At 32.0% G+C, this 23133-nt stretch overlaps 4 protein-coding genes across 4 annotated transcripts in view; 2 read left to right on the plus strand and 2 right to left on the minus strand.

Moving 5' to 3' along the window:
* The first annotated feature begins 64 nt into the window (after window positions 1-64).
* LOC129940661 (uncharacterized) lies at window positions 65-922 on the plus strand. The gene has a single exon (XM_056049064.1). It carries the CDS (start codon window positions 135-137, stop codon window positions 699-701), a length of 567 nt encoding a protein of 188 aa, XP_055905039.1. The 5' UTR covers window positions 65-134; the 3' UTR covers window positions 702-922.
* A 3741-nt stretch (window positions 923-4663) lies between these two features.
* Window positions 4664-23133, plus strand: part of LOC129942846 (prolactin-releasing peptide receptor) — a 141751-nt gene continuing 123281 nt past the window's right edge. Inside the window, exon 1 of the mRNA XM_056051940.1 lies at window positions 4664-5172. The gene's annotated coding sequence lies outside the window, so the exon portion shown is untranslated. The remainder of the gene's footprint in view (window positions 5173-23133) is intronic.
* Window positions 5220-6055, minus strand: LOC129942849 (uncharacterized). Its single transcript, XM_056051943.1, has one exon. It carries the CDS (start codon window positions 5989-5991, stop codon window positions 5353-5355), a length of 639 nt encoding a protein of 212 aa, XP_055907918.1. The 5' UTR covers window positions 5992-6055; the 3' UTR covers window positions 5220-5352.
* LOC129942848 (phosphatidylglycerol--prolipoprotein diacylglyceryl transferase-like) lies at window positions 9966-10763 on the minus strand. Its single transcript, XM_056051942.1, has one exon. It carries the CDS (start codon window positions 10687-10689, stop codon window positions 10030-10032), a length of 660 nt encoding a protein of 219 aa, XP_055907917.1. The 5' UTR covers window positions 10690-10763; the 3' UTR covers window positions 9966-10029.

Below are 23133 nucleotides of genomic sequence, written 5' to 3' on the forward strand. Positions count from 1 at the left end.
TAAATTTGGACAGAAAATTCAAAGAGTCTCTGAATGTATTTGCCATGCTATAAAAGCGATTGCCCAATCTTACATCGATATCAGTCAATTAAATCCAACAGTCTAATCACAATACTAGTACCTAAACAGTAATAATGGAAGGATATATCAAAATTATTTTCTTAGCAGCGATGATTGCAGCCGGCACAGCTGAACCTCAACAACGATTCAGGAATTCGAGAATTTATAGATTTTCAGCAAGACAAGAGGAAGCTCCCAAAGACAACACTGCTCCTTCGAAAGCACCATACCCTGCAGCTGGTTTTAAACCCAGTGTACGATTTGACTTGCCAACAGAGACAACAACTGCTTCCATTCCAACCGAGACGAGTACCGTGCAGCTGGATAGCACTTACAGTCCCCCAACTACATACGCTCCAACAACCTATGAACCACCCACAACTCAGACAATCGAAATCGATACTGAAGAGCCTGAAGTAATTCTAGAAGACGATGACGAGGATGATGATACAGAATCAGTCATTTCCGTCGCCGTTTCATACGATAACCAAGATGCTCCAGAGGAACCACAACGTCTCGTGTTTGGTCAGAGGATTCGGCCATTAGATAATTCAAGAGGTGCATCACAGAAATTGAGGGCAGCTTTGGCAGAACCAATTTATCTCGAAGACGGATCATTTGTTTATTCTGCACCTTTGTAGAATTCACAGATTATGATCTAAGTGAAAGCAAAGAAGTTGTATCGTGATGTTACATAATTTTACTCCATTTTTGTTTTTTCAATTTATTTGAGTTTATAAATTAATTGTTAAGATATTATTTTGTTTAAAGTGATTTTTTTATTTTTAATACAATGTCAAAATATGTACACTTCAAAGCCATTTCGAATCTAGTTGTTCGGTCTCAACTAAATTTCGAATATTATGAATAAAATCTAGTGCATTTTTTACATAACCTTAAAATAAAAATGTTTTTATTTCTATCCTTTTTTCTTAGATAATTTAATCAATGCTTGGAAAACTTAGAGTATTATCTTTTGTAATTTTTTTTAATATTTTTGATTTTAAAAAATAAATTTAAGGAATGTTTAAGATGAACTTATTTTGTGGATATATTTATCTTTAAACAAAGGTACCTAATATTTCTAAAACAATATTTATTGCACCGTACGATGCAATCGTACATTTTGTATTATTTTTACTAAAACTAGTCTTGCTGTAAAAATAGTTGAAGAATCATTTCGGGTATTTTAGACATTTGATTAACAGTCAAATTATTTTTATTCAAAAACTATCAAATTTTTGAAAACCTTTGAATTCGAAATCCTCTTAAAGCTAGTTTCACCGTAAAACTTTTGTTAGATTTGTGGTTTAAAGAAGAAATAAAAAGCACACAATTTAATATTAAGCCCAATAATTTAGATGGGTTTAAATGTATTTTAGATAAGTGGCAATAGCGGCTGTCTCGAGTAAACTCCAGCCAAGATACCTACTTTTCGACCACTTTTTGCAGCATTTGCGGCCGTATGCCACCTAAAGCGAGCCGAATCTTATCTTTCAAGGTGTCAATCGTCTCGGGAATGTTGAAATCGCGCACGATCTCAGAGACAACGTCACAGCCCCACGATCGACGAGAGATAATGCAACCAACAAAAGTTTCCTTCAGTAAATAGATTATTTTGATGCGTTACGTTAACCGAACCATTATTAACATCCCAGAGGAAGTTATTGTCGTCCATAGCTTAAGAACTAGTTTTAAATAAGGTGAACATTTTGGTTTACCATAAATATCTCACGAACCAATGACGATAGAGACTTGAATTAAATTTTATATCATATATTGTAACGTGATACCAATTAAATATATTTTTGGAAAAAATTACAACTAAAAATTTTACAAATAAGAAATAATTTCATCTCCAAAACAATTTTGTGCAACCAAAAGTAACGTTTTTAACATTTGGTTAAATATTGAGAAAAATCGAACTGACAGTTTTTTTACAAAAGAAGAATTAAAATAACATTACTCAATGTTCGTAAAAATTGATTTTCGATTCAAAAATATTTTCAAAATTTTGAGAAATTGGCTTAAAGTTACTTTTATCTTTTAAAAAATATTGCTGTCAACATTCAGTAACATTTTGAGAAAAACCTTATTGACAGTTTTTTTTTTACAAAAAATAAAAAAATTAAAAAAACAATACTGAAACTTGGTAAAATTATACTTTCGACTCAAATAAATAGTTGTTTTCGATATTCAATAGTTTTTTTTTTTATAAAAATCCAATAGTCCGTTTTTTCATAAAATTAATAAAATGCACAAAAAATAGTGCGCAATTTTGTTAAAAATTGATATTTTGTTCTTGATATCTCTCAAATTAATTTCATTCATATTTAAGAAATGCTACTGAATTTTTTAAAAACTTGTTTTCGACTAAAATTCTATTTAACAAAACTAGATTTTTAAATAATAATATTTCACTATCTGAAAAATATTGTTGGTTATTTTGAACACGAAAACGTACAAACTTTCAAGCAAGAAAAATTGACAGACGGGATGGGAAGTTATCAGTGTGATTCGCATCCCAGCCTCTTTTTTTAATAATATATTTTAGTTATATTACATTTAGATTATTCACGAATACTGTCTCTTGCAAGGAATTGACAAATCCTTCAAGAGCAATTCTTGTCATGGAAAGTTATTTCTTAAATTAGCCGTTCGGACTCGGCTTTAAACTGCAGGTAACCTCCATCCCAGATAACATTACTCGCACACATCAGGAATGTTTTTTAGTTGTAAGTCATCGGACTATTGCGCCACCTAATTTATTTATTTGCGTGATTTGCTAACGTTTTTCAGCAGTACTATACAATATGAAATGATAAACAAAACGGAGCATAAATCAAGATGTCAAAAACCCACTTCCGAAGATTGAAAACCACACGTCTTAAAAAACAACTATTAGTTTCGAAGAAACTCAATAATACGGGCGTTAGTGTTTTTAAAATTATAAAAATACGGCTAAAGAACAAAGTTATAAAAATTATAGTATTTTTCATGGATTATATACACAGGCTTATCCATTTTAAGGTAATTTTTGACCATATTTTGACACAAACTGGGTGGTATCTAAGACATAACTGGACACATGTTGGTTTTTAAGTGCACAAGAGTTCAAGTTTTATCTGCATAAGCACGGTCTTTCGCATAGCCCCACAAATCCAGCGGTGCCAAATCGCATGATCTTGGTGTCCAGTTGATATCACCACATCGAGAAATTGTGTGGCCGGGTAATTAAGTAAAGTCCAATCAGACCTCCGAACCAAAGAGTGACTTTTTTTCAATTACTTGAGGATTCTCAGAACCTCAAATACGACGATTTTGTTTATTAAAATATCCACCGAGTGAGAAATGTGCTTCTTCACTGAAGAAAAAATCGCCGTCCACCGGAAATATCAGACTTTCAGCTGAAAAAAATTGGTTCAACAACTAAGGTTGACAGATGTCAAATTCCTTTACTAATTTAATGGATCCTGTGATTTTTTGCTCAAAATAAAGAAATTTTATCTATGTTCCTCAATTATTATCGTCTTATTTAAGGAACCTTTGCATCACGTCAAAAGTTTTTCAATTCTAAATTAAATTCGAATGTTTTTAACTTCTGAAAGCAACACCATGCGACATATTTATGAATTTCATTCTTTTGAGTAAGTTTTTTCATAATTATTTAAAGTAATTATAATAATAACGCTTTTAATTAATGTTTATATTAATTTTAAGTAATTACCATTTCATTTATTGGAAAAGAAAGCATCCCCATAAATCAAATTGATCATAAAACAGAATTCAATGTATATTAAAAAACTCATTAGCATAAAAGAATGAAAATGAAAATTTAAATATTTTTTTTATTTTTAAAACAAAATCATTAAATAAATAATTCCAGAGTGTCCTCTTCGCAGCTGATGCAACTAACTTTCAGCTGTATTCAAAATCATTAAATAAATAATTCCAGAGTGTCCTCTTCGCAGCTGATGCAACTAACTTTCAGCTGTATTCGAAGCAAGTCCTGTGACAAAAATAAACTGAGTCTTTTGTAGGATATTTTATGTTTTATATTCGTTATTAGAACATTTAAGTGACCTCAAAAATTTATTATTTATCTGTTTTTCTTTATATAGAACTGCTTTTACGATATTTGGAAATATATTGATTCTTATCCTTTAACTCTCACGAGCTATAGAAACATCCTTTCGGTGCAGTCTCTTAAAAACTTTAAAAATAACAAAACACATTTTTTTGTTCTAATTTTTTTTCATGGTCGCGAGTAATTTTGGGAAAATTCTTTTCCATCAAAATTTGTCAGCTAAAAAGCATTGTCTTTAAAATAAATAGATCATACCCGTTTTTCACGGTCACATTATGGGTGAGGGTGTATGACCCTCCTGTTTCACCCCATCACCTTTTCAAGCTAAATTGAAGAAAAAGATCTGAACTCATTTCATTTGGAAAACAAAAATCAACGCTTCACGTTTGAAAGCAAAAATAAGTAATTTTCAAAATCGTTCCCCTAAAATCACTCGCCACTCTCGACAATCCAATTCAAACCATCCATTAAGTTTTTTCCCTTGCTGATGAAGAGTGCGCAAGTATTTTTTGAAAAAATGTAAAAGAAACACTTAATCTCTCGCAAGATTGAAAACCTCTCATGAATTTAAAAATATTTTTTCAAAAAAACTTTTGTTTGTAAAACGCTGTTGATCATGTCTAACAGTTTCGAAGTGCGGGTAAACACGGCATATTGTCACTCAGAAACGTTGATACACGGGATTGGTTTTCTGTCAAGCAATTTTTCTCAACCGTTGGCTTACATCCCACGTTATACGAGTACGGTCCCGGGAACATAGCTTCCGCTTTTATTACAACGATCAAAACAATTGTTTTGGAATAAAGTTGACGCATTTTTTGATTTGACAAGACGGATTTCAACGTTATTTATGTTTGGTGCACGCAAGAAACGAATATAACGCAATATTTTGAATATTTTTTGTGTTTATATTTTTAAATTTTCCCAGTTCTGTAAATAAACTACTAAAAAATTGTATGTGAGTACACGGACGGACGCGGACTACTCTACTCGGTGGCGTGTTTTTCTAGCAATTTTTGTATGCGGTAAGCTAAGGCAAACAATTATGATAGAGTAATAAAAACTGCATAAGTGTAACTAAAAATAAATTAATTGGTTTTTGGATTTCGTTCGTAGTTTCTTGTTTTTAATATTTATTAAAGAGTTTCTCATTTTTGAAAATAATTTATAAAATCAACATAAAATTAAGTAACAACATAATTATTTTAAACTCTGACGTATTGTGGGGTGTAGGCGAAGAACCTTCCATCGGCAAAGTAGAGTTGTTGGCCAATTAAGCGCTGCGACCTGTAGGGAATTGGTTGAGCAACAACACGTTGTGATCTAATTGGAGCCAATGGGCGGCGAGCCTGTAGTCTTGCTGTTTTGGATCTTGGCGTTAGGGGAACGACCAGAAGAAGTTCTTCATCATCGACGGCGTCCGTTTCGACTTCGTTGTCTTCGGCCTCATCATCGATTGGGTTTTGATCATCAGGTTGTTCCAAATCCTCAGGTTGCTCTGTTGTGGCTTCTTCAGGTTCTTGCGTAGTTGCATCGTTGTCAGTGGCTGCTTTTGGCTCAGCAGCTTCTGGAGGACCGTAGGTTTTAGCTGGTATTCCAGTTAGAGTGCTATCTGGTGGCAGGTATGTATTGTCAGGCTCAACGGCTACATCCTCAGTTGGGAGGTCAAAGCGGATTTGAGGAACAATTCCAGCTGGAGGATATGGTGTTTGAGCCGGGACATCCTCAGCAACTTCCTGACGAGCTAATACTCTTGATTGGCGATTTCTCAAACGAGCTGGTTCTGCCCAACAGAGGGCAGCACCACAGGCAACCAAAAGAGCGATTTGAATGAATTTAGCCATTTTTGAGAGAAGTACCTAACTGTTGCTTGGTTGTTTTGCAGCGATTGACTGATACAATCTTCCGATAACCGCTGCTTATTTAAATAATTTGAAATATTCTAAAGCACCTCATAGTAATTATTAAGCTTCAAAGATCTTCCATACATAAATTAGAAACCTTCTACTAGTTGATGCGTTGACATTACTTAAAATTATAAAAAACAAAAACTTCCGGTGGATTTTATATGATTCGCTGCTAATTCACATTCATGGAAGACAGGCCTAGTTGTGATAGGTAAACAAATTCACTATGGCAATGTCACTATAGTCGGATTAGTTCATCGCAAACGCCTTTTGGATGGAATATTGATCAGCCTTATGCGTTGCACGTAGTTTTAATAATCGTGATAAAGTTGTGTGAATACTTAATTGAGGTGGTGGCAATGTTTTCAATGAGCGCGGCATGTCAAAGTTGTAAGTTATAGAGAAATTGGAAGGACCACCATACTCACTTGAGGCTATTAAATACTCATAATGACTTAATATATGAATGACATTGAAAATATTTGATAGGTTTTTAAATGTCAAATAATTCATCCGGAAAAATAATCAGCATTGGTGTAGTTATAGGTTTGAAGGTGGCGGGTTTAAAGAACTTTATGGGCGAGTTATAAGTATTTTTATTCGAAAAGGTCTTTTACATCTTTAAAGATTCTTTTGTTGGGGTCAACTTAAGTCATTCAATTATTCCAAAATAGATTTTAAATGAAACATACATGTGTATTTGTATTTTTCATTCAACGCAAACACCTATTATAGCAACAAACAATACAAAATTTACTAACAATTGAATTTTGTAGAAAATGTTCTTTTCCATTTGTTAGTGATACAAAGGGTTAGGTTGGGTGTTTTTCATTTACTTAATCTTTAAAGAATCTTTTCACATATTTTGCTGAACGCATTCATTCCAAAAAAAAACAATATGTTTTTATGTGTTTACACAAGCAACAATTTTTAACATTCAAGCGTCAATCTCATGAGAATGAAACACTTTAAAACTATGTTCACATTGGACGGATTTTGACGTCTAATCATTTTACTTTGGTTGGCGGGAAGAAGAAACAACTATAAGACGTCAAAATTAGTCGCCTCTATGGCTGCGTTCAATCTCATGTTAGATATGCTGTCCTGGGTAGGTTCATTTTTAGGTACCTTATTAAAAGAGTTGGATAGCTCAATTGAGATAGCTGTCAAAAAATAAAAACAACTTTCAACTGTTCACAAAAAGCAGACAAATATTTGAATTTTTGGGCCCAAAATTATTGTTAAGACATTTTTTAATGTAGAAATCTATTGAGATGGCATTAGATTTATTATTTTAATGGTTAAGCTGTTTTGGATCAGCTGTTCTCTTACACGTCAATAAAATCTGAGAATGAATACAGCCAATGATCGTGTTTGGCTGTTTGCTTCTTGTATAGCTAACTTTATCAGTGTTTCTTGTTTACATGTAAATGAGTTTTATTTTCAAAGTTTTTTATAACATCCTTTTTTCCATTTTCCATACGTTTTTACTTTTGTTTTGTCGTTCACAAACATATCGAATACTTAAATATCTCCGATTTCAGATAGCCTAGTGGATTGGGAACCGACCACAGCCAATGTCAACTTCGTCCTAGGATAATTTTAGTAAATACTGAAGTTTTGCCACCTTAAAATAAAGATTTAAGATGACATTTAATTTCTGACATATTTATAATAAGAACAGTAAGTTTTGATTGTTTTGCCTTTGGAATAACATACAAAACATGTGTCCTGATTCAAAAAATGTTTACGAAAAAAGGAAATAATAACTTGAGTACTTCAATCTACAAAGCAAAAAAATTGATAATACAAATAAATTGGGTGGCGAAACAGTCCGTTTAAGAACAAGGGCCTAGTGACAGACAACTCTCAACCATTCCTATGTGCGAGTACTGTTGTCAGGGATGCAAGGGATATACAGTTTTAAGCCGAATCCGAACGGCAAATTTGAGAAAGGACTTTTCATGACAAGAATTACTCTTGGAGAATTTGACAATTCCTCGCAAGAGGCAGTCCCCGTGGCATAGGCAGATATCGAACCCAAGACCTCTCGCATGACAGTCCAACGCACTAACCATCATGCCACGCTTACTACGTGTTTTTGGTAATATGTGTTTTTATTTTTAAAGTAAGAGCAGCGCACTGATCAAAGCTAGAACACGTAAAGTATACGCTCTGAGCAGAGTTCCTTTAGAACACTCCGATTTACTTATGAAGAACGCTGGAACTGGAAAACTAAACTGTCAACAATCTTAGAATTTTGTATCCGTCTCTTTCATACTACACGAAACAAACGTCAAGTCAGCCACGCTCAGCTATCAACTGCAACTGCATTAGCTCGACTTTTTATTCAGAGCACATTAGTAAATGTTAACCAAGTCTTAGTATTGCTATACTGCCTGATGGCTTTTTTAAGCAAAGAGTTAACATTTATAGATAGATAGAGAGATAGATAGATATAATTTTTTATTTCTTATAAATTCATAATAACAAAATAATAATATATACATATATATAAAATGTAATAAATCATATAAATAAGAAAAATGGTGACATTCTGTATCGAATATACAAGGTATATTAAATAGTGTTGAATGCCACATCAAAAAAAAGCAATACAAAAATTGAAAATGAATTAATGGGTGGGGTGACCCTCTGTAAAAAATTACAATGATTAAAAAATAGCTAGTAAATTAAGAAAAGAAAAAAATATGAAATTTAACCAAGTTACATACTTCAAAAATCAATCAATAAATTCATTATTATTAGACTAAATATTTTTAAAATGCAAAGAAATTAAAAAGAGGAATAAATATTATTCTGATACATAATGGAAAGAGTGCGTTCAGCAAAAAAAGTTTGCAGTAGTTTAAGTTGAAATGTATACAAATTTAGAAGTGTTTATTTCAACCGAGTAAATTTCGAGAGTTGAGGAGTTTCAAGTTAATCTATACTTAGTGTCACATGAAAAGATAGAAAACATTTAATTATGTTTAAAATACTAAATGTATAGCGCAAAATTTTAAACAACGTTTTGTTAATTGTTTAACAATTAACTAGTTAGCAATTTGTTAATATGTAACAATTTCCAAGTCCATAATTTTAAACTTTCTCTTACTTTAAGTTACTAGTAGCCTTTTATTAAAAAACAGGCATTCAAACATGTCTTAAAAATTAAAAGTGACAGTTCGTGAAAATAAACAAAGCAAACCTATAAATTGAATTTTCCAACTGTTGACTGGACCACTCCAACCACTGCTCTTATAAGAATAATATAATATATGGATTTAGCAGATAGTTAAAAGTTAAACTAGCCACTCCGTGATATTACCTTTAGAAATTGTTAAGATTATCGAAAATTAGGTAAATCATCTTTAAAGTTAAGTAAATAAAAACGGCTTTAAAATTTTACCAAGGCGTTTAAAATTTTGCGTCATGGTTTTTTCGTTTAGATCTGTTCATCTTTAAAAATTTGGAAAAAATATTCAGTGCACCACAGTGGCCCAACTTACCCTAAATTATATTTTCATAAGCACTTGGCTAAAGTTGGCAGTTGGCACACTCTCACAAAGAGAACTATACAACCTCGATACGACTGCAATACAAAAAATATATAAGGAAAATTGATTTTTGATTGCATCTACTCTGAGAGTATTTAGGAACTTTCCAACACTAATTTATGACTTAATCTTGTGTTTTATTTTACTATTAGTGGTCGAATATTTTATTAATATAATTTTCAAGTTGATATCATTCAAAAACTGGGAAACATGCCAAACTTATTTGTTTTGTTAAATTAAATACCTATATTTATTATATTTTCTTTTTTGATTCCAAAGCTCATGGTTGCCGGTTGGGGCGTTAATAGAATGATGTTTGTTGTTTTTGTATCTTAAAAAACAATAAAAATGATATTTTTGTTCTGTGATGTTTAATATATTTTATTTAATAAATAATAGAAACAAATAAATTAAACTAGTTTAAAATCCTATAAAGTTGACCGTTGTAGTTGAAGTAATAAATTGGTCGGGCAATTTGTTGAGGGGTTGCAATTTGCAATTTTGCTGACTTTTGTCTATTGCTTCTAGCTCGAACGAGACGAGCTGGAAGATTGCTTTTAATTTCCTCTTCTTCTTTAACAGCTTCAGCTTCAATTTCTTCTGCTTCTATTCCAGCTGGCTCAACAACGGAATTATCTTGAGTTTCTGGTTCTTCTTCGTCAGATTCTTCAGGCTGTTCGGATGATTCTTCCTCGACATCAGGTTTCTCTAGTTTAGGTTCCACAGATTTGGTCTCTTCTGGTTGAGGCTCATCGTTGGCGAATTGTTCAACATCATCCTTCACACTAGTTTCGGGAGGCCCATAGGTCTTAGCTGGTTCCCCAGCTGGGGGAAGGTATGTCTTTTCTGGTTCAGCATTTAGTTCTTCTTCAGTTGGAAGAGCAAATTTGACCTCTGGTTGAATACCGGCTGGAGGATATGGAGTTTGGGCGGCTGGGATATCTTCAGCAACTTCTTGTCTAGCCAAGAACTTTGATTTGTTCGATCTCAATCTGCCCAATCTTGCAGGTGAAGCGCTGCAAATTGCCAAGGAAACAATAAGTGCAATTGAAATCTTTTGAATAAATGATGCCATTTTAATTTTGTGAGGATTGATTGCTTCAATTGGTGAGGATAGAACAGTTGTGATGCTTTGTGCTCAGTTGAAGCTCCTATTTAAACAAATTTATTTTTTAACAAAATCTCAAGTTCATGTTTTCACAATTTAGTCGATGTGATGATGTATAGTGGCGGTCAAACCCGACGGCAAATCTGCATAATATCCAAATTTAAATGCAAAATAACATTGCGGACAGTGCGAAAAGTTATATCTACTTCCGAAAGTTGTTAAATTTATTTTTATATCCACTGAGCGCACGGAATATAAACTCTTTTAACTCGAGGGACACGTAAGTTTATTCGAAGTTCAAGTTGTAGGTTAATTTAAGTTGTGAGAAATGTGTAAAATAAAACAAAACGAAATATTTTAAACGGATTAGTTTTCACAATATTTTCAGAAAAAAGGTTAATGTGAAATAATGTATTCGAAGTCAAAATACTGAATTGGAAAATTCTGGTTCTAAGGATACAGTCTGAAAAGAAAGCTAAAGAATTAAAATATTCAAAAATACTTTTATTAAGAATACAATATTTTGGGATAAAAATGGTTTAAGACAGCTAATTTCTACGTTTCACTTTCATTTGAAATGAAATTGATATAAAATATAAATTGGAGTTCTGAAATTCACTTATTTTTTTTTACTACATTTCGATATTTGCGATTTTCAAGTGATTTAGATTCGACCAGAGTAAGTTTGTGTGAATTGAATTCCACAAGAGGAAATTGTTTAAAATCGGTAGTATTTTCACTTAAAGGAAATAAACCTTAACTTATTTATGTATGTAAAGGAGTTAGTTCCTGAAAAGTTACAGCTTTTACTTTGTAGTTGAAGAAACAGACAAAGCATTTAAAACTATTTTTCAGCATTCCAAATGCCTTTTCCATAACATTTCGGGTAAAACAGTGTTCTTTTAAAAACTGACACATTCAAAAACTTAGCTTTGAGTCTTTGACACCAGAGTTTTACGAAATTATAACATTGAAAAGAACTGCAAACCTATAGTTAGCTGGAACGTGCAAAAACAAAATGCAAATTAAAACTACTAATATTCTATATTTACTTTATTGAAAAGCACCGAACAAGTGAAAACATAAGAACTTGTACAAATTATGAGAAAACGGAATTATTTATTGTCTGCTGTGATATGTGTCAGCTGCTTTAATTTCACTTGAAGTGATTTCGAAAAATATTTGAAGTTCAGAAATCGATCGAATGGTAAAACCCTGAAAGCACTTTTACTCGATTTTCAATTTCGATTTCATTTCACTCGATTTTGAGAACCAACCTAATAATGTTTTGCTTATAAATCGTTTTTATATATGTACAATATTCCAAAGTTATAACTTCTCCTAATAAAACATTTAAGATAGGCATTTTGGATAAAAAGTTTAACAGCAGGTATGAACTATAGTGAGGCCAAAAAATGCATTGACACTCGAATTTATAATATTTAAATTGTTTTGAAACTATTTAAAAATATAGTTCTATAACATTTCTTGTACAATATGAAATTTGCTGTTTACAATTTGAAAATGTCACAGAAGAAATTCGGAATATAAAATTTATTAAAAACAAGAGTTTATATTTAGGCAAATTGTTTAAAAAGAGACGCCCATTGAAATCGGTATTTCAAAATCGGAATATCTGAAATTTTACTGAATTTCGAGTCATCATTTGGGTCTCAAAAATGCGAAATTTTGTTTGATGCTGTTCTTCATACACCACCATGTGTCTTCTGCTTTTTTGCTTAACTAAGCTCCGTGTTCACCGTTTTGAATCTATATATAGAAAACCAAAACGAAGAAGGCATATCCTTATTCTTAGAAACATCTTTTAAAACTCAGATTAAAACGTTGTTACGGTTAATCTATCTGGAGGACTTCTTTGCGGAGGAATATGACTGGGACTGATACAAAAATTGGAGATGATATTTACAAGTTAGGATATGAGTTTTTGAAAGTGTTGCAAGCCTTTACATTATTTTCAGAATTAGAATAAAAATTATTTAAATACATAATTATATAAAGAAAATCAAATTTAAGCTGTCTAGGCTACAACTAGAAATCCGTACCGTAAAATGGATATGTGATCATAACGTCGTAGATCATAAATATATCTGTCAATATTGTTATAGTTTACAAGAAATTTCATACCCACACAGCACAATTGGTAGTGTAAGGGCCTTAGCAAATAGCTCTTTAGTTTTGATCGGGATGAAATTTCGAGTGACTTGAAGATGGTGGAGACTTCCAGACTTTCCCAATGCCAATGGCACTATTAAAGTGGTCATCCCAAGTGAGAGTGCTATTGAATACTACTCCTATATTCAATCGTTTAGTCGTCAAACTTCAACAGGTTTAAGCCCTATAGATCAAAGTTTTTGCGATAGATGGGGAGGGATGTTGATTTGACAGGGTTAAGGCGGAGATCGTTCTTTGATCACTATGAAATGCGGACCAAATCCTCGTTTATTAAAACTACAGCATCATTTTCAGACCCAAAAGTTCGACTTATCAGGAGCTGCACATCATTAGCATAAAGATGAATTAAACAATGTTAAGCAACTTGTGGTAACTCATTTATTTAAAGTGAGAAGAGGATTGGCCCAAGGATAGATCCCTGTGGAACTTCAACCAAAACATTGAGAAATGTGGACGAGTATCAATTGGCTACCACGCATTGTTGACTTCCGATTAGATACGAAAGAACAAGCTTACAAGACTCTAAAGAAAATCCGAAGTTAATTCGCAGCTTTCTACAAAGAATTGAGTGGCGCTTAGGTCAAAAACCAGACTGACAGGTACTTAACAGGTTGTTGATTGTAAGATATTTTTGTACATACCCCAGAATAGTTTTTCCAAACACCTTCGAAAGAAACGGAAGAATGGCAAGCGGCCGAAATTTTGTAGTAGTACCTGTTTGCTTTTTGGGTATGGGAATAATCTTAGCCTTCTTCCATTCTAAAGGAAACTCGGAAGTAGTCAATATGCTGTTAAATATGTAGGTTATATAGCACAGTATATGTATATGGAAGCAGTAGTCTCAAGAACTTAGGGTCCACTTGGTCCAGGCCGGTAGCATTAGATAACCTTTTTTGTAAGCTTTTCTTTTATTACTAGGAAGTCGGTATCTCGTTTCATTCCCCAAATATGGAGGACGAATAAGGGTATTCCGAACCCACTGAAATCTCTTTAAAAACGAACTTAGTAAACCATATTAACTTAAATCTACAGATTTGAGAGGCAGTATTAAAAATAAAATTTAAAAGAGAATTCTTATGAGGTTTAATTTTTATAATAAAATAATTTATCCAAAAACTGAAACATTTCATTAAGATTGAGTGTTAACCCCAATTAGACCTTGAAAATGATTACAAATTCATCAAAAATAATATGAAATCAAGAAAACCATCAAACCAGGACTCTTGAGAAATAATTAAATTTATCAAACAGATCTTACGTTTCCAGACAAAACAACAATTTTCCCTATATTTCCTCAAGTTAGTCATATTTTGTAAACTTTTTAATTATGTAATATTGCGTATGTATGTATATTGTATACGTATGTGATACATTAGATATATATTTTATTCTTATACTTAACTTTTAAACATTAATGTTCTACTTTATCTTTATACTAAGTAAAACATACTTTTAAGAAGAAAACACAAAATAAAAAAGGAGTTCGCAAGACGACAACCCAAAGTTGAAGAGATTCCACAAAATGAACACAACATTTTATAAGGACCATTAAATGAAATTGCCAAACAAGTATTATGCCAATTACGAGTTCATTTTTGTTGCCACGAGTTCGCTTAATTGGTTCAAATTGTTGTGGAAGATTATTTTGTGGGTGGATAAATTCCATTCTTTTGGGTTTTTGTTTTTTAATGATGAAGTTAAAGACGTATTAAATACAAATAAATTGATTTTCTAATAGCAGGAATTAAGGCAATGAAAATTCAATAAAAATTTAATTTTCATTATTACATCTTTAAGGTTGAAAATATCACATATCTGTTGTGTGTTCATAGTATCAATCTATAAAGATTCCCTAGGTCTCTGATGACATTACTTCTGAAATAGAGTCACTTAAATTATTATGTTTTTCCCTCTTTATATATTTTGTAAGCTGTTTTGTACTTTGACACTTGATGTGCTTTTTTTCACCATTAGGGTGAAATTTACTCGTGTTAGAAGTCTTGAGAAATTACGTTGTCTTATGTCTTAAATAAATCATTCCCTTCATACTCTTAATGTACCCACACCTGTGTTACTGACAAATGTTACAATTTTCATTTACTTGCTTCGCGGTGCTGAGCCTTTAGACACTTTATCCATATGAATTTATAATATGTGTAAGTACACCTTCTAAATATGTACATTTTAAATACTGATGGAGCAGGGAACAATTAAGAACTTCAGAATTTGATATCCATATGCCTAAGTTGTGACTTGACTTATGAGGCACAAAAGGTAAAGTTTTTCCTGAAAGAAAGACAACTCAAGAATGAATTAATTATTTTGTGTCTAATTCTATGTTTCCCATTTAAAGTTATAGTAATGGGTCCGATTTATCAATTTGAAAATTTAAATCCGTGGTTTAAGCACTTGTGTACGACTTCAAATAATAACATATGCAGAATATATCGAGCCCTACCCGCAATTTTATCGTAATCAACATGTTCAATAAAAAAGAGAACTTAATTATTAAAATTTTATAGTAATATAATTAATTGAATAATTAATTGCCTTAACTTAAGAATAATTAATAATTTCCAATACTGACTATGGGTACAAGTTGTTTCCAGGACCAGTAGTAGGCTTTTGATTTGTCGGGAAGGGCTCGGTATGGATATAGAGAAGGGGCTTTCAAAAGAATTATTTTGGTTGGTGGTTTTGTCTTTAAAATAGCAATTAAAAAAAGGTGAACAATTCGGTTGATTCCTTAAATTGAATTTACACTTTGACGTCATACAAAATGGACATTCTTAGACAAAATTCAACTGAGTGTTTTCCCTTAACTCCAGAATAATTGTATCGAAAGAGGAAAAACTGTTTGACATCTAGTAAAGCTTGTTGAAAAATCGAATTATATTTTTACAAAAAAAAAAACTTAAAAACTACTACCAAACTTGGTAAAAATTGATTTCTGATATCTTGAGAAGAGAAAAGATATTAAACATGTTTTTTTGGAATCAATATTATATAGTGAGAAATTATCAACAAAATAAATTTTTAAAATTTAGCGAAATTTTGACTTGAACTAAATTGGAACTTAATAAAGCGGATACTTTTAAAAATTATATTTTTAGGAGATTGCAGAAATAGTTCATAATAAATTTGTGTTTATATTTTGCATTTTGCAAATTGAATCCAAATACAATAAGAATGAAATAAAGGGTCTCGTTTGAAAATTATGGACTTAGTAAAATGATGTTTAAAGTGCAACAGATGGCGCTATCGGTTATAAACTAACACTTTCTTTTTGGATAATAACAAACAATAATACAGCTTATTTTTTTTACCCCAAAATGCAAGACATTTGTCGAGTCAGCTTACAAAATAAAAGTCAACAATAATGAATGATAAAATCGAAAAAATGGAATGTTTGATAACTTAAAGATAGATTTTACGCTGAGCAACGTTGAAAACCAGAAGATTTGATTAGTTTTGTCTGTATATTTTATGGAAGACTTAACAAGATATTTTTTAAGGTTTATTTGGATAGATAGAGCTGAAAAATCGCTAAGGATTAAGATTAGGCAAAAGTCTGCTCATTCTAAAAATACACCGGTAATACAATTCAACAAAAAGCAATTGTAAAAAATGGAAAATAAGTTCCGTACAAATATCAGAATTCATTTTGAGTCTCGTCGTGGTGTTTTTTTTTTATGATGGACACTGCTCTATGATCACATGCATATAGTATCAAACATACCGACGCATGTTAAATGAAAATTGGTTTAGCTTTTTAAAGTTATAATAAATAATCAATTGACAGTTTTTTATAATTTTTTGTTCATATCTATGCTATATTATACAGGGGTGGAATCGGCTAAGGTGATAGTTGACTATGATTTTTTTGATTGTCAAATTGACTATAATTTTCATTCCGTCAGAATTCATTGTTGCCTTCGTAAAATTTTAAATTGATTCTTTTAAAATATCTGAATAAATGTATTAAATTGGCTGTGTTTTAAAAAATTCTTACTTTTCTTGTTTTTTTCGAATGTCATAAGCTTTATCGGTCACAGGAATGCGTTTTTTTTAACGAAACAAAGCGAACTAATGACTATCACATTTTTGTTGTGACAGCTTTTTAGGTATCAATTTGACTACCACCTTATAGATCAAATTCGATAATTTTGATTGTCATTTACCAACAATCACCTTAGCCGATTTCACACAAGTTTTAATTTTTTAACTTATTTATGAATGATTTTCGAACACTTATCAGATAAGTAAAGTTGAAATTTCAATAGAAAATCAATCTTTCAGGTCATTTGAAAATATATTCTGAAATTTTTTTGACTTGAAAACTGGCAGGAATTGCCATAAGTTTAAAATTTGCCGCAGATTTTCCTTTGATTGGGACTTTTGGTTTGCCCTAAACAAACAAAAGATATGTTCCAAGACCTTCTGTAGTAAATGAATTTCTTGATGACAAGAAACAGAATCGGCCAGTTCACTCACCTTTCTTTGGATTTTTTAAAAGAATATTGTTGGTGTTATGTTTCAAAACCAAACAAATAAGTTGATTTGTTATCGACTCAATATACATAAGTGTGAGAAAGCCTTTTCTGGTTCCCAAAATAAGCCTTTGATGATCAAGGATAACCAAAGGTGGATGGTTGTATTTAACAGCTTACTTACTCGTACTTAGCAGCAGTAGCGACTTTCATAGTTTTTCGACTTTCAACCCATCATATAATTTGGGTGGTGCAACAGTCCGTTGAGAACTAGGGCCAAGCGACTTACAACTCTCAACCATTCCTGTGTTCGAGTACTGTTGTCAGGGACAGCTATTTTAAGTAAGCACTTTTCATGACAAGAAGCACTTTTGGGGAATTTGTCAATTCTTTGCAAGAGTCAGTAATCGGGTAGAAAAAACTTTAGAAAGCATAGGCAGGGATCGAACCCAAGACCTCTGGTATGTCAGTTCAACGCACATATCATGCTAAAAAAGGCGGAGACATGATGAAGTGTAAAATGAATGACCGTTCAACGCCTGCAACGCAAAACAAAATAGATAACACTACTTTGGTTGCCCTTCGACGGGAAGAAGTCCGAAAGACTACAGTGCAAAAGGGGTAGATGTCACCTTTGTTTAAGAGCAAAAGACACACAAACCAGAGTCGCCAATGTGTCTGTACATCTGCACGGTCGGGACATGTTTTTGTCGGCCATATCTTAGGTATCATTTTAAGACCACTCTATATAACGAGCAATTATTTTTTTAGGCAAATCGAATTGACAGAGTCTAAAAGACCTAAAACAAAAAAAAAATACAAAAGTACTAAAAGACACTAAATTCAAATTTAATTCATCCCCTAAAGTATTAATGTTAGTATATTGTTAGATTTTTATTGCATTAATCAAAGTCTTACCAAAAACATGTCGACAGAAAACAGCTAAAAGTCAAATTTCTTTCAGTTTCTGTAAGTAACAAAATTGACTTGTTGCAGAAATATCATTTGAAAACTTAAAAAGTGAACCCATTAGAAGATATCAGAGTGGGTGGCACCTTACAATCTTCCTTTTTTTTTAATTGGCGTTAAATTTTTCTTAACGTTTAAAAACGTATTTCACCTCCATTAACCTTCTCATACCAACTGTCACGAACTTTAACGTCATGTTATGCTGCAGTTATTGACATTTCAAATATCAGTTCACTCACTAGATAAGCTTAAGCCATTAGCATAGGAATCACTTGCAAATTGTCTGGCAAATTGTTGGTTCTTTGTCCGTATCCTCAAAGCTGAAGCTAAAGCTATTAAATATTTTTTCAAATTCTTTTCACTTTGCAGTGCGCTATACCTAATTCCTTTACAACATCATTTACTTAACATAATTGAACCCTAAATGATAAAACTAAATCGCTTTAAAAATGTTCCACAACATTAATTATGCATAAGAGTATTTTTTTGTTGTTGTAGGGTGTTGTTTTTGTTTGACATCAACTGTCACTGCTCTGTCTCCAACTCATCTGTCAGGAGCAGCCGCAGGCCAAAGAAATGGAATTTTGTAGCGCGTGTTGGGAAAGAGTGTATAAGAAATTGTTATGATAATACATTATCATAATTCCCTAAAATTGTTTTATTTTGTTGTCATATTTTGATCAGTTTTTTTATTTTTTATCTTGCCCTTTTAATGGCGCCTTGCCTCCTTAGTTTGTCTAGCACACATAATTTTAGAACTCAAGTACATTATATTAGATTTACATTTAAAAAAGGATGGTAAAAGGACAATTTTCAGAGATTTGCCCTTTTTGTTTGAGTACACTGCGTGTCACTTGATTAAAATTTGTTTGAATTTATTTTTCATTTTTCAGTGACTTGTAAACATATTTTAATTGCAAGACGAAAAAAAACTATCGTTATAAAACTAAAATGGAGAGAATCAAATATTTGTTTTTAAAATATATAAAAAAATATCCAAGAGCCTTATCAAATGTCACCAAAATAAGCAACTTGCAAACGTTTTCACCCAAAGTTCACATTGTAAGTAGCAAACGTTGTTTTTTGAAATGTTGATTTCCTTCTTTCTGATGTTTGTTCACGTTTTCTTTATTTTGTCGTTTCATTTCAATAATTTGAAATACATTTTTGAAAGGTGAAAATGGAAAATTACATTGTCCCAACTTCTGTCCTAAATCAACCAACTGGGAGTGTGTTGATTCTGTTGTGAAGTGTCTCGCACATTAGCTAGCACAAAATGCGTTTTGGTTTCCACTGACTTTGATGTTTGGAAAATATTTATGACGAGTTGCTAACATTCTGAAAAAGGGAAGAACGAAGAACCACCAGAGCAGAGCGGTATGTACATAATTTGTTTTTAAAAGGACACACGACACAACCAAGTAAAAAGGAACGTGATTTTTGTTTAAACTTTAGGATGAGAGGGAGTGTTTTTATAATAATATTGAAATAATAACAATATCTATACTACAGAACAGCCTTAGTTTTTGAAGTCTTCTCAAAGTGCCAAACATTTGCATATAAAACGTTAATCAAGCTTTAATTCCAAGTATAAAATTAGGTGAATTATGGCAGGAGGTTTTATAAATAGGTGTATACGCAACATCCTATGTTGATGTGAAATTAAAACTTAAGTTTTCCACCATCAGAAAGGAACTTTGTCTTTTTGAATATGGTTTAGATTGGGTATAAATTTATGCATCAGATAAATGGCTAAGTTAATCTGATTGTTCTGTAGGTTGGTATTTTGTTTTGCATAATCACCTTGCTAATTATATGCTCAAAGGTGTTTATTTGGCAGAAAGTGGGGTTGTTAGGATATTTTTGGCGACAGGAAGGAACATCAACTTGTCTACAGGTGGTGGCATGGATATCATAAGAATAATGTAAGCCTACAACCTGACTAAGTCTCTTGGGGGCAGAAGGTGAAGGTTTAAAATTCAAATTAAATTAATTGCGTAGTAATTGTTCATTTATTTTCCGCCGGCCGGCCGGGACATAGCTGGAGAGATAATAATAATTTGAAGAAGAATAGGTTCTCATTTTTTATTACCTCCATAGTTAAATTTGTTGAATAGAGATTTCTTCTTGGAATTAAGTTTGTAAGGAAAGTTTTTTAAATTGTATGCATTTCAAAGTGCGGAAACTTAATTTTTTTTATCTTTTGAGCACTTGGAATTAAGTTTCGTATTACTTTGTTACAAAAAGCAACAAAACCCTTGAGGGTGGTTTTAAATAAATTAATGTGGTTTTGTTGAATTCCGTAGGAAATGTTATAAAATAAGAATTTCAATGTTTTATAGCATTTGCATCTCTTTGTAAGCTTCAAAAATTCAGATTCTTTTTGGAATGCATTACACTAGCCCAAAGTTCTAAGGAAAATCTCTGGCTGGCATGAAAGTTATGAAGGATGTGCACTTATGCAAATAGATTTATTTTTGAATTGTAGGGAAGAATTGAAATGGATAGCTATCGTTTTGTTCATACTTTTAGTTTAGTTAAGTTTAGTTTAGTTTATTTCATGAAACAAAGTTAACAAAAAGTTAATATAATAATAAATTTAAAAATAAGTATAAGTACAAAAATTAAAATAAATAATAATAGTAGCAATAGAAACATCTTAATTACAAAACAGATTGCGATAACAAAGCAGACATAACATTTTTTTTTTAAACATCTCTTGAAATATTAGAAAAAATATCTATAACTTCAGCAACAGAATTCATTTCTCCTATGCAACGTGCAAACAGTTTGTTTCTACTTTAATTTTTTCTATGAAAAGTGTCTGGCAAATGAAAATTAGAGCGGAGAGTCCTTGATGGAAAGTAGAAAAGTATTCGTTCTAACAAAAAAGAACAATAGATACGTAGTACCCGTGGCATGATGGTTAGTGCGTTGGACTGTCATGCAAGGGGTCTTGGGTTCAATCCCTGCCTGTGCCACCTTAATTTAAAAAAAATAATTTTCACGGGTACTGCCTCTTGCGAGGAATTGACAAATCCTTCAAGAGTAATTCTTGTCATGAAAAAGTGCTTTCTCAAACTAGCCGTTCGGATTCGGCCTAAAATTGTAGGTCCCTTCCATTCCTGACAACAGTACTCGCACACAGGAATGGTTGAGAGTTGTAAGTCACTAGGCCCTGGTTCACAACGGACTGTTGCGCCACCCCATTTGATTTTGATATACGATTTCTTATTAAATATTTTACAAACATTATTGAATAATATTTTCTCCTCACTTCAAGAGTTTGAATGTCAATAAGCGGGCATCAAGATGGATAAGATGGTACTTCCACATTCCAATTTAATTTATAGAAAGCATACCTAGTAAAACTATGCTGTAATATTCCAGAACTGATCTAACAAGTGCAATGTATGTATAATGATTTGAGGGTGTAGGGGTCGTAAAAATCCCTAGCGTTTTTTCTGATAAACCCTAGCATCCCATTAGCTTTGCTGACTGTGTAATCTTCCCAAATCCTTTTTTTCCGTAACCCTGTCTAACTCGTATTGTTGATAGTATAATCAAATATGATAAGTGTTGTTTTTTTGCTATGGTATGTAAGGCTCTGACATTTGGCAACATTCAGGAACAACTTGTTAGATTCACACCATTCGGCCAGCTTTTGGATATCCTCTTGTAGATACAGACAGTCTGTAGAAGATTTTATGAGCCGGAAAATCTTGACATTATCGGCATACATAAGATACTTCAAATATTTAAAATTTACCGGAATGTCATTTATAAAAAGAATAAATAACAAAGGGCCAATATGACTTCCTCGCGGAACACCTGAAGTTACATCAATACTTTTGGATTTAAACTTTCCCAATTTTACAAATTGAACCCGAGTTTTTTAGTGCAACAGTGGTTATGTTATCTGGCTCAGAACTTTTATTTACATCAAGACTAGCTATAGAGCTCCAAAAACATCAGAAAGAGTTAAGTCTATACTTCCAACATTAATAGCATAAAATGGTTTAGAGGGTTCACAAGAAGCATAAGGCAAATATAAAAAGATTTTAAATTATCGTCAAATAAATCCCCAAAGACTTTCTTTTAATATTTATAAATTTCCAGAAGAGTTTCGAATCTTTTATAATTTTTGACTCAGCAGAAAGAATAAAATTATTAAAAAAACTATCAACTGATGAACATCGAAATCTATGGATTGTTATCGAAAATTAGTTCAACTTGACTACAAACAAAATTATTTCTTTCTGCAATAATAACACCTCCTCCTCTGTCAAAACCAGTTCTAAATGAACATCAAAGTATACATACAGTTGACTCAATTTAGTTCGAATTCCTCTAACATTTTGGTAGTAAAAACATAGATTATTAAAATTTGAAACATTAGCAGGTCTTACAGCCGGAAAAGAAGAAACTGTAATATCAGATACAGCATTAACTAAAATTTCGTCGGTAGTAAAGTGCGAAACGCCAGTAGCAGGAACGATATCGAAAGCAGCAATTTCATCAAAAGCACGAACAGCACCAGAAATTAGAGGTGTTTGGCAGAAGTCAGCGGTGGCAGTAGCAACAACAGCAACAATATCTATATCATCTTCAACAACAATTCTTAATTTTTGTAGTATTTTTTATCGCTCTCTTTTCCACTAGTCGACTTACGACATGATTTTATTAAATATTTTTTTGAAATTATTAAGTTTTGAAATTCTTAATAGTTTTTCGAACGAATCCCTTTATACCCATAAAT

The sequence above is a fragment of the Eupeodes corollae genome, chromosome 1 (genome assembly GCF_945859685.1).
Source record: "Eupeodes corollae chromosome 1, idEupCoro1.1, whole genome shotgun sequence".
Classification (NCBI taxonomy): Eukaryota; Metazoa; Arthropoda; class Insecta; order Diptera; family Syrphidae; genus Eupeodes; species Eupeodes corollae.